The sequence below is a fragment of the Corvus brachyrhynchos genome, unplaced genomic scaffold, assembly GCF_000691975.1.
Source record: "Corvus brachyrhynchos isolate BGI_N302 unplaced genomic scaffold, ASM69197v1 scaffold255, whole genome shotgun sequence".
Lineage (NCBI taxonomy): Eukaryota > Metazoa > Chordata > Aves > Passeriformes > Corvidae > Corvus > Corvus brachyrhynchos.
The window spans coordinates 3,597,340-3,613,980 of record NW_008238358.1 but is presented as its reverse complement, the minus strand read 5'-3'; the positions used below and the strand labels follow the sequence as shown (position 1 = coordinate 3,613,980).

The 16,641-nt window shown below is 34.3% G+C and overlaps 1 protein-coding gene across 4 annotated transcripts in view; it reads right to left on the bottom strand.

The window, feature by feature from the left end:
- The window catches only part of CCDC141 (coiled-coil domain containing 141), a 71,430-nt gene that overhangs the window by 34,051 nt on the left and 20,738 nt on the right, over positions 1 to 16,641 (bottom strand). For all 4 annotated transcript variants that reach the window (XM_008634838.2, XM_017735826.1, XM_017735827.1 and 1 more), the window contains exons 7-11: positions 15,568 to 15,687; positions 7,463 to 7,657; positions 6,633 to 6,805; positions 2,699 to 2,840; positions 261 to 380 (exon numbers count right to left, since the gene is read on the bottom strand). In XM_008634838.2, the coding sequence (XP_008633060.2) occupies positions 261 to 380; positions 2,699 to 2,840; positions 6,633 to 6,805; positions 7,463 to 7,657; positions 15,568 to 15,687 (750 nt within the window). The remainder of the gene's footprint in view (positions 1 to 260; positions 381 to 2,698; positions 2,841 to 6,632; positions 6,806 to 7,462; positions 7,658 to 15,567; positions 15,688 to 16,641) is intronic.

The following is a 16,641-nucleotide window of genomic DNA, read 5'->3' as shown; positions in this document are numbered from 1 at the left end:
GAAGCTTCCGATCAAGAGCTGGTACTAGGATCCAGAGGCACTAACAAATAACACAGTGAGATAGAGACAGTGGGGAAAAACAATGATTTAAGGACTGACTTGTAATGTTATCTGCGGTTTTGCTCATTAACTACAATTTTAAAACACACCATAGACCTGTTTTCTTTACAAGAAACTGTCAGCCTCTTACCTTATTTAGAATTACATAGAGGAAGCATCTGTTTCTAAAAGTGCTTAACATTGTTGAAAGGTTTTTTTACCTTTATTTGTTTAGCCAGTTCAAGATGTTTGTTCAAAACTCTTTCTGTCTCACACAAGTATGAGCCAATCTCCACGCCAACGGCAAGCATCGGGGCGAGTTTTTTAATTGATTGTGACACCTTCATTTGAAAGTATTATTCACATGGTTAATTTATATAAGTAGACATTATAACACCAGTATAAAATATCACTTTTTATAGAAAAAAATGAGTTAACACTTGTCTGTCGGTGTGTGGATTATGTTTCTGGGCATGGTTTACACCCAGCTGGCAACTAATACCACACAGCTGCTCCCTCACACAGACCCCCCCCACACACACACCCCTCAACCCCAAATGGTGGGATGGAGAGAAGAAATGAAGAAAAAGTAAAATTTGTGCTTTAATATCATATATAGTCGGAGAAAGTCAGGAATTAAAATATAAAAGAAGAAAACTACTATTTCTCCAACAGGTGTGATCAAAACCCCTTCCTGTTTGGTCTCATTTTATTGACAGTGCTTTCCTTTACCCTAAATATCCATGGCTTGTGATTTCAATACGGCACAACTGCATTATAATCTAGCTATTATAGCCCTGGAAGAAATATTTTGATTCTGCTCCGTGTTTTTTGTTTTTTTCAGGAAGGACATTTAAAGCTTCTCTAACAAGGCAAGAGACCTATTTTTGTGCAGATACATGTACAGAATTTCCTTCCACTGTCACTAAGATATTATATATGCACTATGATTATAAAACAGATTATGAGGAGCACAGGCAGATGATGCCAGACATAACACACATAGTTATTATTAGACATGTGAATTCACATGTAACATTTTTCTTCAGAACTGGCTCCTAATTGAGGTTCAAACTCTGTTATATGAGGCTGAGGGACGATTGAATTTGGCACCAGATTCTTTGGGATACTTTACATATGAGGGTTGGGATGAAAAGCGTATTGTTTGGTAGGAATATAACAACAAGCACTCCTCACTGCAATAAATAATCGTGTTATGACACAAATCTCCAAGATGTCCTCTCATGCAAGGCTGGGAACAAAGTGATTAGAACAAACTGCAGACTGAAACCTTATGTTGAAGGTGAGGTCTCCATTTTAAGTAAAAATCACCTTCATAGTTTAACTTTTACCTTAAGATTCACAGCATGATAGTGACATCATTTCTATACAAATAAATTTATAGAAAAGGACCAATTTGTATTAAATTGAATTCACATTTGATTGAGAATAGTTCACTATAAACATCATGCAAATATAAAATATCAGATTGCAGACTTAATTATTCAGTCATTAAATTTAATTTTCTGGTCTACACTCTTGGTTCCTTCACACGAACCTTGCTAAAAGACTGTTTTTTCAATTTGAATTTACACATGGAAACTTATTTAGGAGCTATTTGTCTATTCCATCTCTGACAAGTCATTTAAGAGGTCTGTAAAACTATATGACATTGAACAGTTTAAACAAGACTGTGATGTCCTTGATGCATCAATACCCTAATTAACAAAAAGAATTTTTATAGTGAACAGAATCTAGTCTCCTTCAGATTTACTGAAAATTTGCTGTGGTTCGGTCACCATGCTTATTAACCCTCAATTTTGCCACACTTTTATTTATATTTTCAGCCACATAGAACAGAGGACAGAAGCAGTATAGGAAACCTTCTTACAGGTCACAGGACTGATTGCTCACTTCTTTTCCAAAAGAACAAGTTATAATAGTTCATTATCCAAGCAAATCCATGCTTAATTGAACATCACTGATAAAATGTTCTCGTGGAAACAGCTGAATTTTTCAGAACAGCTTTAGGTTCCTTTGTGTTGATAAGAGTATTCAGCAATCTAACTACAACTGTGCTCTCTCTAACAAACTTGTTATTATGTGGTTCAACTTTAATAGTCACTATAGTTAAATTATGGAAATACAATGCACTGTTCACAAATGCATTAAGAATGTTATTGAATGCTTCAAGAAGATGTGCTGTGATGATTATAATAATCATCACAAAGATCATCAGAATGCTGGATACCTCTCCTATGGTGATAGGCTGAGACAGCTGGGGTTTTTCAGCCTGGAGAGCAGACAACTTTGGGAAGACTTTATAGGAGACCCTTCCAGTACTTAAAGGAGCCTATAAGAAAGCTCCAGAGTGACCTGGAGTGACCAAACAAGGGTTAATGGCTCCGAACTGAAACAAGGTAGGTCTAGATTAGATAATAGGAAGAAATTCTTCACTATGAGGTTGGTAAGACACTGGCACAGGTTGCCCAGAGGAGCTGTGGCTACCCTGTCCCTAGAAGCATTCAAGGCCAGGCTGGATGGGTCTTTGAGCAACCTGGGCCAGTGGAAGTTGTCCCTGCCCATGGTGGAGGGGTTGGAACTGGATGTTCTTTAAGGTCCCTTTTAACCCAAACCATTCTGTGATTCTATGATGTACCTTGTTCAGATGACCTTCAAGTGAGGTAGTCCATTGTTGTTTCTTCAAAGCAAGTTCTTCATAATCTGGACACTGGCTGTTTAACTGATCTACTTTTTTTTGAACATATTCCATCATTTTCTGAATTCCTGCCACCCAAGAGCTAAAATGGAGAAGTAGAACTGTCATTTATTTCCTTTTTTTTTTGCTCAACATAGAGGATGACTATGATTTTAAACAAATCCAACACTTTCTTTCTTTTGATTTGTACGATGAGTAACTTTCGAATTTTAAACTGTTACCCTTAGAGGAAAAATAACCAAGAGAAATATGAAAATTAATCCAAATAAAATTGATAATTAATAAAACACAGGAATGATGCTTCCAAACAAATCATCTGTCACCAGCGCCTAAGGTAGATTTACAAGACAGTTACATTAATTCTCACAAGACACATAACCTGATTCACTGAGAAATAGCTCATTTCACTTCTCACTCTAGCTATACTATTTAAAAACTAAAATGACAAATGGAATAGCTTAAAAGAGAAAATATATGGCATACCAGTTGTACTTTTAAAAGAATGTTTTCTTTGGATTCTCAAATATTTCAGCGTTTTTACCGTAGTTGAAAAAAGAATGTTATATACATTCTAAGTCAACCTTTCCTTAAAGGTGCTGTTTCAACTGAAGAAAAAATCACACCAATTTACAAAACAACGGCTTGCCTTTGAAGTTAAAAGATAATATTAGGGAAGCAATTCAGAATTGGAATATTTGAGGCAGTCCACTTTAGACTGTAAAGAAGTTACCTCATACAATTAAGAGTTGAAGTTTTGATATAACTTCCCCCCATGCACACATTCATATCAACTTATTTACTACTTAGATTTATTCATCGTAAGAATTTTTTTAAACAGACATGTTTAAAATAAGTTTTTCAATTACTTTAGTTTCTTCAGAAACTTTTGTTAATATAGATGCTTATTCTAGGTTTCTTACTTTGTCCTCTAGTATTGAGGGAAATTTTCTTCAGATAAGGCTCAGAGTTAAATTCTGTAACCTCAAAGAAAAATATTAGTCTACATTACTAATATAAAGTATGGTGTTAGTACATAATTTGAATTTTATCCAAGAGTTTGACAAAAAGAGAACCCAAATTTTAAGTTCTTTTCAGGAAGTAGGTGATTTCAAACTTTTTAAGTTACTCTTTCAAAAACTAGAAACCTCTTCGTTTCTGCTTTAATCTTAAATTCTAAAAATGTCATTCCTCTATTTCAGTTCTCCTTAAAAAGAGGTATGTTTAAAAACAGCTACTAGCACTACTCATTTTAAAAAAGCAGTAAGAGAACAAGATTTACGGGTTTTGAAAAGGATAATACACATCTCGATAAAGCCTTTGAAAGTATCATTGGTTTGTTATGATTCAATACAGTATATTTAAACCAGCAGTAAAATAAAGACAGTTCTTATACTCATAGGCAAGCCAATTGGCTGGCAAAGTAACAAGGATTTTCTTAGTAGGCAAAACTTATTGCTTGTATTTTTTTATAATTAATACATAGAAATTTTTGCTCCTGTTTTTCTAGCTGGTTTTAATTTAAAAATATGAGAGCTTAAAAATCAGCCTTACCAATATTTTAATTGTGAAGCACTCTGGGTTTACAAGAACTTTCCTCTGTCACTTTTCTACCATCTATTCATCTTTCAATATGAATATTTTCAGCATTTTCATTTATTCATTATTTCAAATAATGAATTTCATTATTTTCATATTTCAAGTTATTTCAAAGAAACTGTCTTTTAGTATAAATTTGCAACATGCCTCAAGAAGATTTGAAAGTAGGACATTATATATATAAAGAGAGGATCAGAGTCTCTTCAGAGGTGCACAGCAACAGGACAAGACAAAATGCTCACAAGTTGCAGCAACAGAAGCTCTGGATAGGAGTAAGAAAAACATGTTTCCCAAAAAGAGTGCTTAAACAACAGCACAGATTGCCCAGAGAGATTGTGGAATTTCCATCCTTGGAGATAGTCAAAACTCGGTCCTGAGCAACCTAACCAGACAGGTTTTGAGCAAGGGATTGCACCAAATGACCTCCAGAGTTACCTGCCAGCTTAAATTATTCTATGATTGTAATCCTCAAGCCCATGCCTAGGAATGTTAAGTGTTTCACTTGCACAGAAGTACGAGCACTACGTGCTGAGGTGTATTGCAAATTCATTACATTCAGGCAATGAGGCCTGAAGGCAACAGGGAAAAAACTGAAAAGCCATGATATTTTGTGTTTGCTTTCTTATAAAGGGACTTATTTCTTTTTATAATGCAAGTAGACATTTTAAAGCCTGGATTTTTTCACTGTTCTTTAGAAGCAGCAAAACACATTTCTAGTTAGATTGCCTATGAAGTTTTACCTTCCCTCTCTAAATCACTGCTGCTTCAGATGTAAAGCTTTACTTTTCTTAAGATTATAATGTCTTCTAAGCAGAAATCTAACTTCTATTTATTTATAGAAAATCCTGACCAACACTTTGGCATACAGGAGATACACCTGTAGCATTACTTGGTTTTATTGAACTTTTATAAGAAATTACTAATAGGGTTGTTTTGAAAAATTCACCCCATTCTTTTTATTTCAACTGTAGATATCTTAATATACCACTGATGTCTTGGACTGTTTAAATGTTTTTTTAAAAACTCTTAACAAGGAAGAAAGAAAATTAATGACTTGCCATTTTAGAGATTCATTCTCTACTAAGGTCTTTAGCATTCCTAACATTAATTAATGCTGTGCAGACATTTTGAAACCCAACAGCTGCTTCTGTAGAGGCAATGTGTGCAGAAAATAAAGCCCTGGAGAACAGCAGCATGCATTCTGAAATTATGGCTGGTTTATAAATCAAAGTTTCACTGAGAAAAATCCCTTTCTATTATATTTCATTAAAATGTTAGGAAGCAGTAACAACAGCTGTAAAAACATTGTGTTTCCAAAACAACTTTCTACTGGAATTTTCGATTTCATCCCATTGCTAGGTTCAAGGCAATTACATCTGGAGTTAATGGGTGAACGACCTTTAGATGAAATTTTTTGCAGGATCATGAGATTAATCTAAAATCATAAATCATAAATCTTACATGCTTTCAGTTGTTGTGTTGAAATGCAATTAATAACTAAGGACATAAGCATATAATGGAAAGTTAGAGCTGAGCTGACCAGTAGAAAACCATCAGTCATAGTCATCTGCTCTGTCTTTGAAGTAGAACTCATTAGCACAAACAGTCCTCACTCTTATAGCACCAACCTCCTACTAAGACTTCCTGAAAAGTAGGAGATATTAAGCCACTGGGACTGATTTTAACCTTTTCCAACACTGTAAAAATCACACACATGAAGTGCATGATCACTGTAATTAACAAAAACTTTGGAAGAATAAGAGGTATTTATTTATTAACTAAAACTACTAAAATGCGGAGAAATTTCCACATTTACTGCACAGGGTTTTATCTCCATTTTTATCTTCATCAATTCACGTTAATAACTGCTGTAACTCTGGCTTTCAAAAAGGTCTAAAAGGGGTACAGTGGGCAGCAGAGAATGCTCATAACTATCTATATTTTAATTGTCACTTCCATACATTTACTTTTCCTAAACGTTAACTAAACCATTGATTCTGAGTTCTGCCCTACCATACCAATTATCCAATGACCCAATTATACCAATATCATTGTTTGACACCACTCTGACAAGTATCATTCCCAAAAATTTTTCTGTAAGAGATCATTTCATACAAATACCACCAGAGAAATATGGCAGGAGCACTGGGTCCTTAAACGCCTACCTACTTAGTAAACTACTCTGGCTCTAAATGCAATTTGATTCTAACTAGCTGAGTTATAAAGTGACATAGAGATATGGAGAACCACAGCAGATACACAAAAATGGAGGGAATACCTGCGAGAATCTGCTTTATTAACTAAAGTTCGTCCCTTTTGCATGGTAGTTGCTGTGCAACCTTTAATTGCTTCCTGCAATTCCTTGTACTTCAGAGTCAATATAGGTAAATGTAAGCCTTCTGAAATAGAGATTTTACGGTAATTCTCAATACTTTCAAGACCATCAAGTACCTGAAGAAAAAAGAAAAGCATATGTTATCAATAGTTCTTTGTTGGAACTCTCCTTGGAAACGATCTGGTTTTAAAATTTCTATAAACGATCTGAAAAAAATATACCTGGAAAATAATACAAAAATACCATTTGTTCTTTGGACACCTTATAATATAAACTTTTCTGAATAGTCTTCTAACAGAAAGATTTTGGAAATAAGGTTGCATTACTAATAATACTGATTATAATTAGCCCCTGTGGAGACCACTGTAAGTATAGACATTGTTTCTGGTGTCCACACTAGCATGTAACAGTTTGGGTATTTCAGAGCAGTTCCTGTGTCTTCATACAGCTTTAAGCCATCATGGCAAAGCTCAGGATCTTAAAGCCCAATTTTTGGCAAATAAATGTTTCCCAAATACTTAATTTTGGAAAGCAAGCGCTTTTCTCAAGATACTTAAAGGGGGAAAAAAAAAGGGAAAAAAAATTTTAATGGATTTGCCATATTGGATAGAAGTTTGAGGCAAAAAGTAATATAAAAAGAGTAATTGAATTTGTAACTTTCCACTTCGAATTGTTTAGCCAACTGTTTGCATAATCCCACATACACCAGCCTTCAAGAGCACACTAATATTTTTATTATCAGGTTATTATTACAGACTTGGCTTCTTACCAACCTTGCCAGCAGCATGAAAAAAGTCATTGGCCTCTTGCAGCAGGGCTTTCCTTTCTTCCATATGGAAGGACACTTCTTCTTGCAACAGACAGATTTTCTGATTTGAAAGCTTTAGATGTTCTTTTTCTGTATAGTCCTCTGAAAGCAAGATCCTAAATGCCTCACCTTCCAATTGTTCCACAGTGTAATTCCATTCCTAACAGGAAAAAATTCACTTTAATCAATTACACGTAGAAAAGTAATATACTGCATGATAATAATATATGCATTGCAAAATGCATATTGTTGTAGGCATGAAAGCTATCATGATTTAAAACAATATTTCTACTCTGAGACGTTTCCCAGAAAATCATGGGTTTAGTGATAAGAGCTTTCAGCAGTGGCATTCTACACTCTTTGACACAGTTTCACAGGCAGAAGCAGCAGTTACTAAGGTGTCTGCTGGGAAAAATGGTCTGGATAACAAAGACCAGAAACCTCCTGGCATGGCCACACTCTCGCGGCAAACAGCCCTTAAGCCCACCTATTTAATCAAGAACAAATTAAAATACTGCCTAGGTAACAGCAGCTTGCAGTGAGACAATTTCTGCTAAGAGCTGTCTGGCAATCACTTCAATCAAATGACCCTCCCTTACAGCAGGGTGTTCCATTATCCTCGACATCCTCCATTGTACAGTTACCCTGATTTCCTACACAAGATCCTAAATCCACTCAAAGAATGCCTCTGGCATTATCTGATCATGAACCTTTCTAGAGGCAGTGACAGAACGAAAAAAAGGGAGATCACACTTCAGAATTTCAAACCGTAGAGTCAGAAACATTTCTGACAATTGAGCCAGGTACATTAAAACTAAGGTGTTTTAAAATGGATTCTGTTGAATCAGTACAAGTTTGCATACAAATATTTGGTCGACATTGCACCACATGGAAGCACATTTAGTTAGTTAGAACTGACTACCTGTTTCACTCCTTTTTCTTTATTCAGCTATTCACACGGAACTGACTTGTGCTTCTACTGTAGTGACCCAAATATATATCAACTTTAGGGATTAAAATTTCATCTAGAAAACTTTCACTCCCGGTGACGATTGCTGTTAAAATATTCACCCCTATCATCTTTAGGTTATAAAGAAGTATTGAAGATGTATCAGACTAAACAGCCCAAAAGGAAATGATATTTATTTGGAAAGAGTCAAGAGAAAAATAGCATTTCACCAGCAACTACTGCTTTCAGTCAGAAAATTAAACTCGCTCCCTCCCCCCCCCCCCCCCCACCGTGTTTCTATAAAGGAAAAAATAAAGTAGTAAAACTGTTACATTGTACTTTATTACTGCTGTACTTGTCAACACTTAAAATCAGTGACTCATTATACTGTTCAAAGCAAAAGGAGAGTCTGATACTACACTGCACTTTCCTATGCCTTAGGTAATACATTCCCTCCCCTTTTTCTGATAATTGATTAAATAATAGAGGAAACTTTTTGGCATTAATTTAGCACTTTTTTCCATGGATTTGTATCAAATGTCTAGTAAAGCAAACAGAAAAGTATTTTTAAATTAGAATTTTTTCATTAAAACACTCTTAAGTCTACACATGGCACAACAAGGATACAGGGTAGGCTCACTATTTTCAGCATGCTTAAAACATGGACTTCACATTTGTCATTTCTTTTTAGAGAAAATATTTCTAGTGAAAGTTGCAGGTTTTGGAAGTTCTCCAGAAAGAAGCAATCTGGTTTTTTCATAGATCTTTCCCAAACAGCCGCAATTCTAAATCCCTTACTGCTTTATCCTTCTCTGAAGTACAGTAAGCAGTACTAGACCTATTTTGGTCTCTGTAGTTCAGTGCATTCTTTATCTGACATTGTTCATTTTTTTGATACGAACTGGTATGGTAAAAAACACTGGTTCAAAAAGATCAGAAACTTATTTTACGTACTCTTCTTCAAGAGATGCTGTTCTCTCCCTAGAGATCCTAGGGATCTCTCCCAGATCCCTATTGGATCTGGTTCAAAAGCTAACATTAGAGAGGTATCCTAGAATTTCCAACGTATCCATTTCCCAGCAAGCTTAAATCATGCATGGCAATTCCAGTGGAAAGGACTGCTTTCCTTCCTGTATTCTAGATTAACCAGAACAAGTCAGGAAAAAGGTCTAGCACTACTCACAGGTCAACGAAAACCACGTCCAAACATAGAAAGCACATGCATTCAGACCATGGCTGCATGGTCTTGACTTGAACATGGGTAGTCTCAAAACCATGATTTATATAAAAATACCTTTCATCTCACTCAGAAGCACAACTGCCAAGGTATACTAAGTGATGAACCTTTCAGTGTGAATTAATCTATGGTATTAACTGTTGCAAGATATAACAAGAGACAAAAAATTCAGCAAAGTCAATCAAAAAAATTATGCACCATTAAAATTATAAAAGAGATGCTAACCAAGATTTTAACAAGCAAATTTTCATTAAATTAAAACCAATTTAAAAGGATGCTAGAGATTATTTAGGTATTAAGTAAGCTTTTTGTGAAGGAAAAATTTTTAAAAGCCTTCATTACATCAAACATAAAAGGAATGATAATACCTTTACTGAACTAGCAGAAATGTCTCAGATGACAGATTTATTTGAACAGTATTTTTTTTTTTTTTGTGCAATGCTGCATATCCCTTTGTCATGAAAATATTTTTTTTTTTTTTTTGTGCAGTGCTGCATATCCCTTTGTCATGAAAACATGATGAATAGGAACAGGAAAATTATGACAATCCTGCTAGATTTGTAAGTCATTTCTCCACTGTGGTGAACACTCTTACCTTTCTGCCATGGAAAGCCTAAGCAACTGTAAAAATCTATAGATCTACATTAATGTTTTATTTAGTTTTTCTCATATTATATCTACTTTTGTTTTTAACTTTTGTTATAGTATTACCAATTAAAAAAAAAAAGTCAGCATAAAAAGAACTCAATAGCCTTAAAATGTTTCAACCCGAATTTAAGGGCTGTAGTAAGGAAACTAATTCCACATATTTCAAGAAACCTAGCTTTGCTTCATTTTGAAAAGGAAAGATGTGTTCTGGTTGTGCTTCAGTATATCTGCACTGTATGCCTACAGAGATGCAAACTTGTCTCACTCATTCTAACTCTTCTTTCCTTCCGTAAGGGAACCTGGAGGAAAAACCTTCTCAGAGATTTTTCAAGTTCATGTGTTCCCCAAACAAGCACCTGAAGGCCAAATACTGCCCACTGAATTTCCTTCTATGCTTGTTAAAATACTGCTGTTTTAGAATATCCTGCAATGAAGTTGCTCCACTTTCTCAAGAAAACCCTCCAAAAATATCCCCCATATATCTTGAAGACTTGAATTGGGTACTGTCAGCTTTCTACTAAAAAGAGATTTATCCTGGGCACAGTAAAAACAATTTTTTAAAAAATTTTGTCTATTACTGATAAGCAGCTATAGCAAAATCTTTCTAATTTTTAAAGTTTCTTTTTCAAATTAAAATAATAACCGTTACCAACCTCTGGATGCAATAATCTTCAGCCTGTACTTTTAATTAAGTGAAACCCTGCACTGTATTATTTAATGCACAATTCCCCTTTCATAAAACCCTGTGTTTGTCATTCTATCGTAAGCAATATTAAGCAAGAGTGAGGATTTTAGGGATAATAAGAGTCTACTGTGTTGTATTTGTTCCTTTTTACCTGAAGAATTTATCTTGGGGAGAAAAAAATAGTAAGGAGGTGTCCCCATACACACAGCTTAACTGATTTGATTTCCAATTATATCAGCATCATAATATTGTAATCTTCCAATACTTGCAGCTTGAGTGACTGGTATGAATTGCATGGTCAGATTTTAATAGAAATTTTACTTACATTTAAACACACAGATATTAATGATAATTAGAAAACAACCCTGAAGCTGGGAGCTTTTAACTGTGACTAATAATAATTTGCAACAAAAAAGGCAAAGAAAGTGCAGTTGAATATGTGAATCCTCATTTTGCTATTATGTTCTATCTGTATAATAATTAAAAAATAATATTTCATGCAAGAATGAAAAATGCACGTTAATGCAAGTCCATAATTTAAAAACTGCCCATAATTAGCTTAGAAGCAAATACAGAAAAACAAAAGTTCTGAATTGTTCCAGTGTATTACAATGTTTAAATCACAATTACAGCAGGCAAGACTAATTATAGGAAAATAACTCAACTTACAGTGAAATTATTCCCTGTAAGAGTGTATCATTGTAACAAAATTCATAAATTTGTTTGGTACAAGATGCCAACAGCAGCTTTTACGTGATCTTAAAGCAGATATTAAACTCTGCCTAGTTTATATTGAGTCAAGGCTCTTCTCTGAATTTTCACACAAGCTCAAAACCCCCATTTATTATAGTAATTTATATTTTAAGACATTCCACAAACATTACAACTTTACACATTCTCTGAGGGTATTAAATTTGGTTAGACTCATTTGCTATCCTGTTTAAACATTCCTCAAACTTGGTTAAATTTTCTATAAAATAGCTAGTGACAAATTCATTTTCAGCTTTCTATTTATAAGGAAATGTTTCTACACATAAAAAGCATAGGCTTTCCATCAACAGGACATAAAAACTCAGTGGAAAAATCTTAGTTTCTTCTGTTCATCAGACCTCAACATACTAAATTCATAACACTCTGCCAGTCAGCATTAACATATTTCTTACTCGTTTTCCTTGAAAGGAACACACAATCTACTATTACATTGACTTTTCAATTTATCAGCAGATGCTTGTGAATTCCTCTGACATATTAAAGACACATTGAATGTGTCTCCGTAGCTCTTGTCACTATTCTTTTCTTCACTCTAGAAAGTCTTTTAAAAACCTGCTTTCACTATTCCATTTGGCAAGGAAAATGAGTTCTTTCTAGGTTCCTTGATTAAACAGGTATTTTTCAAGAGTGCTAAAACTGGCGAATTAAAAATATTGTAGCTTTAAGTAAAAGTCCTGAAAATTTTCTGCCTTCTAAAGTATCCAGCACAAGTCTGGGGCGGGGGGGAAATGCAGAAATACCTACAAATTTATATTTTTATTAAACAATTATTGTGGGATAAACGGACATTTCTGTCTATACAGTAAACCTTCTGGACTTTGAATTAAAACCTGAGAAATAGTGTAAAAGCTTTTTCACTGGAATGTTCTAGGGTCAAGCTTAGAAAGCTTTGACTTCAGATCATGATGCATGTATTAGATAAAGCAGCATTTAAACTATAAGTCAATTAAACATAAAAGTCTGTATTTTTCAGAATGTGTGATAAATTACCTTATTATCCCATAAGCAAAAATGTTCACAACTGAACTTTTTCTGAGCCCCAAATCTTCCTGCCATTGATTTGTTGCATACATCAGTACATTGGTAATTTAGTCCTTGTGAATACTTGAAATGCTTTCAGAAACTACGTTGCAGTATAATTAAAAACATAATCATATTATTCCCTCAAATTACAAATGAAATAGGGGGCACTTACACAACTGAGTGTGAGCTGCTATGACAATTACCATATGATGTGTCTTTTGAAAAGTTCAGTGAATGGCTGTAGAAGTGTATTTAACAGTGAGCTGATAAAAACAACATGCACAAAGAGGAAAAAGTAATTCAAAGTCTGTCACCCCCCCAGAAAATTGCTGAGATATGTTAAAAATTATTTGGCCACAAAGTGGTGCTAGCAGTTCTTCTTTACCATGTCAAGCACCTCCAATGCACATAGAAATGTAACAGCAAGCAGGTAATCAGTGCAGCAGTGCCAGCAGATGTCTTTATTGAAACATGAGTTCCTAAATATGTCTCTTCTCTCAAATCTTGGTGGCACTGGGTGGGGGGAACTGGGAAAGTCCTTGCAGGAGTGGAGGCAGGAGGGTCCTTTTAAAGTTTGTGAGGGTTGAGGGCCTTTTTCCCCAATTACAATTTCTTGGGTTTATTTTTGGTCTTAATAATTTTACAAGTCAGTGATAATGTTTTCAGGGGTTTTACCTCTTAGCAAGGTGAAGTTCAACATAAGACACCAGCTTGAGAACATAATAATAATAATGAATCTCTCTCCTTACTCCTCCCAGCCCAGTCCCATAAATTAGATACTAAGTCTGTAAATCCTTCTTAGGCTGGCCTCTGAACAAGTTAAGAAACTCTTTCTCCTGTTCAGCCTAATGCAATAATATAGGTAAATAAACATGTTGTGTGAAACAGTTCAGACATTGGAACTTTCCACTTTCTTACTCCCTGTGAGAACACTAAAATTTGCTCTGCATGGCTACTACACAAAAACATTTTGCTCTGAGCTACAGTACATATATGAAAAGTTACTTGAAAAGATTTATTTACGCTACTTTAGAACAGGTTTTTCCTTTATTCTGTTTGCAACATCTGCAGTTTAGTGTTGCAAAAACTAATGCACAAAGCCCCATAATTCATAGCTTTCTCAAAGCCCCATAATTCACAGATTTCTCAATTAGATTTGCAGCGTGCAACCTGACCACTCTTCTGCACATCATAAGCAAAATCCACATGCTCAGTAACATCCCCTTCAAGAATTTAATTTCCCTCTGCTAGAACATGCTGCTAGTAAGAAAAGCAGAAGGCTAGAAATAACATATTCTAAATCATAACTCACATGGATTTGTGACGAAAATGTTTAATGCTAAACACTTTTAAATGACCTAATTTAAAAAAAGTCAATTAAGTAAAATGTAATGAATGATCTATACATTATTATATAATGCATGGGAGAAGAATTGTTAGGTGAAATTATAATAAGTGTTATTATTATAAGTTAGTTTCAAGATACTCAACAATGAAAAGGATTATTATAAAAAATGAAAATGCATATTGTTCTCCTTTCTGCACTTACACTCTAATTTCTAATTCAGACAGCAAATTACAAGAATAGCCTGTGAAAATGAAATGCAGGGAAGGTTAATGATTATTTGGCTAAAAATTCAGCAATGCTTTAGGACACCCATTTTTGTGGGTGTCTCTCTCTGAAAACACCCCACAGCTTACTCATTTACTGGTTTATCTGCTTTTCTTGTGCCGAAGGTCAGTTCAGAAGAATTTATCTTCACACTCCCATTTTCCTTTTACAAAAATAAGTGTTTTCTGACATGCTGCTGGGAGAAGCATTAGCAATATTATTGTATTGTGTTTACATGACAGCCTTGAAGCAGTTAACTGTTAATTACGCAAATATGCAAGCATGTGACATTTAACTACAAAGCTTACAAGGAAACAGATCTGTGAACAATCAGAAGCCTGTTAAGACCAACACAATAACCTTTTAAAAGGCATTTACTTCTATTGGAAGCGGTTTTGGATGAAAAAGGTCTCCCTGGTCATCCGGGTTATCCAAATTCAATTGCATGAAAATGGTATCATGGAGAATGATCCTGACCCAGCAACAGCACTTACCTGAGGACAGCACAACTGAGTTACCTAAAAAAGGTTCTAAATATAGGCAATTTAATTCATACAAAGATCCTTTCTTCTCAATACCAACATTTTCTTTAATCTCATCTTGCATTTATGAGCAGTGGTAACAGATTTATTCTATGGAAAACTGATATTAACCATGAGAATAGCATTTTCAATTACTTTTAGTCACAAGAAATAAACGGGCAAATACCTTTTCCAATCACATATTCAGTTCACTGACAATTAATTATGGTAGAAATGGCTGCGGTTTTGTCCTTCATAAACACTAAAATTTGGCAATATTCTATAAAATTAATTTTCTTTATTATTTGCCACAGGGTTTAACATGTAAATTACCAGTGTGGAACTTGATCACTACATTGAAAAACTAACTAAACAACATCAAGGGTTATTCTTCTTTTAACTTATCAGTAGCTTTTAAAATTTTAAATGAAAAAAAATCTGAGAAACATGGAGGTCTTGCATTAAAAGGAGTAAGATTACTAAAATAATTCAGACATGTAGAGATCTATATCTCATGTACATACAGAAAATGTCTATTCCTATATGTGCTTGTTCAATGCCCAAGTTCGTATTTTGCTACTTGTTTTTAAAGTTGCTTCGCCAACCAATTATGGCATTTCTTACTTTCACTTTGACTTCCATTTCTTCAAGCTCCTGAAGTAACTCTTCATTTTCCAATAGCGATGAGCCTAAATTTTGCTTCTGAAAGTAATCTCTGATGTTTTTCTTATACCAAGATGTTACCTAATTAAATAATAAAAAGAACTAGGTGAAAAATTCGAGAAATTATTGTCCATTCTTTGAAATATGTACAAGGCAGTTTCATAAAAAAAAAAACCTCTCATTTTCATTCCTTTCATTTTTCATTCCTAATGTTCATGCTTTTATTTAAATGCTTGCATTTGTGTTATAACAAATGCAGAAGGAAAGGACTAATGCCAAAATAAACACATAATGGAATATATATGACAAAACAGACAAAAATGTATCCATCAAGCATGACCAGATTGTAAATGAACACAGTAGAAGAAGAATCAAGTTATAGCCATGTGTAGAATAAACACATGCTTTTTTGACACAGTCAAGATATTGTACATTCTCTCTTGAAATACAGTAACTTAAAAATATCCCTTTGCATACAGTAAAAGACTACAAATCTGAGAACTTCTGACCTAATAGAATCTCTCCATCCCTGGCTTGAAAAACCCCAGTTAAGCTAATGGGATACTATTGTGTGGAATAATTTTATGCAGATTTACAAATTTTTTACATCTTACAAACTTCTTCAGCAAGTATATGCAGCAAACATATGCAGGATACAAATACATCTCCTAAATTCCACAGAATTACTTGCATTTATATCTGCTTGATTCACAGTAGGTACCTCTCACTTTCTTTGTAAACAACACATGGCAAGAATTCCTGAGTGAAGCTTTGCACTTTAAAGTAGTATCCAGAATTAGTTACTGGTATCAAGAGGATTTCTTCCAATCTTCCCAGTCTGGAAAATCACCCCTATACTTGGATCATATGCATCATGCTAAGAATTTCTGTACTCTAGGTACAACAGATTTTAATAGCCCACTAGAGATTTGTTTTTACCTGCTCATGTAGAATCGTTCTATTTTAAATAAATTTAAACAATTCTAAAAAATGAAAGAACCTTTAAAATGTGTGGAAATATTTTCAGTTACAAAA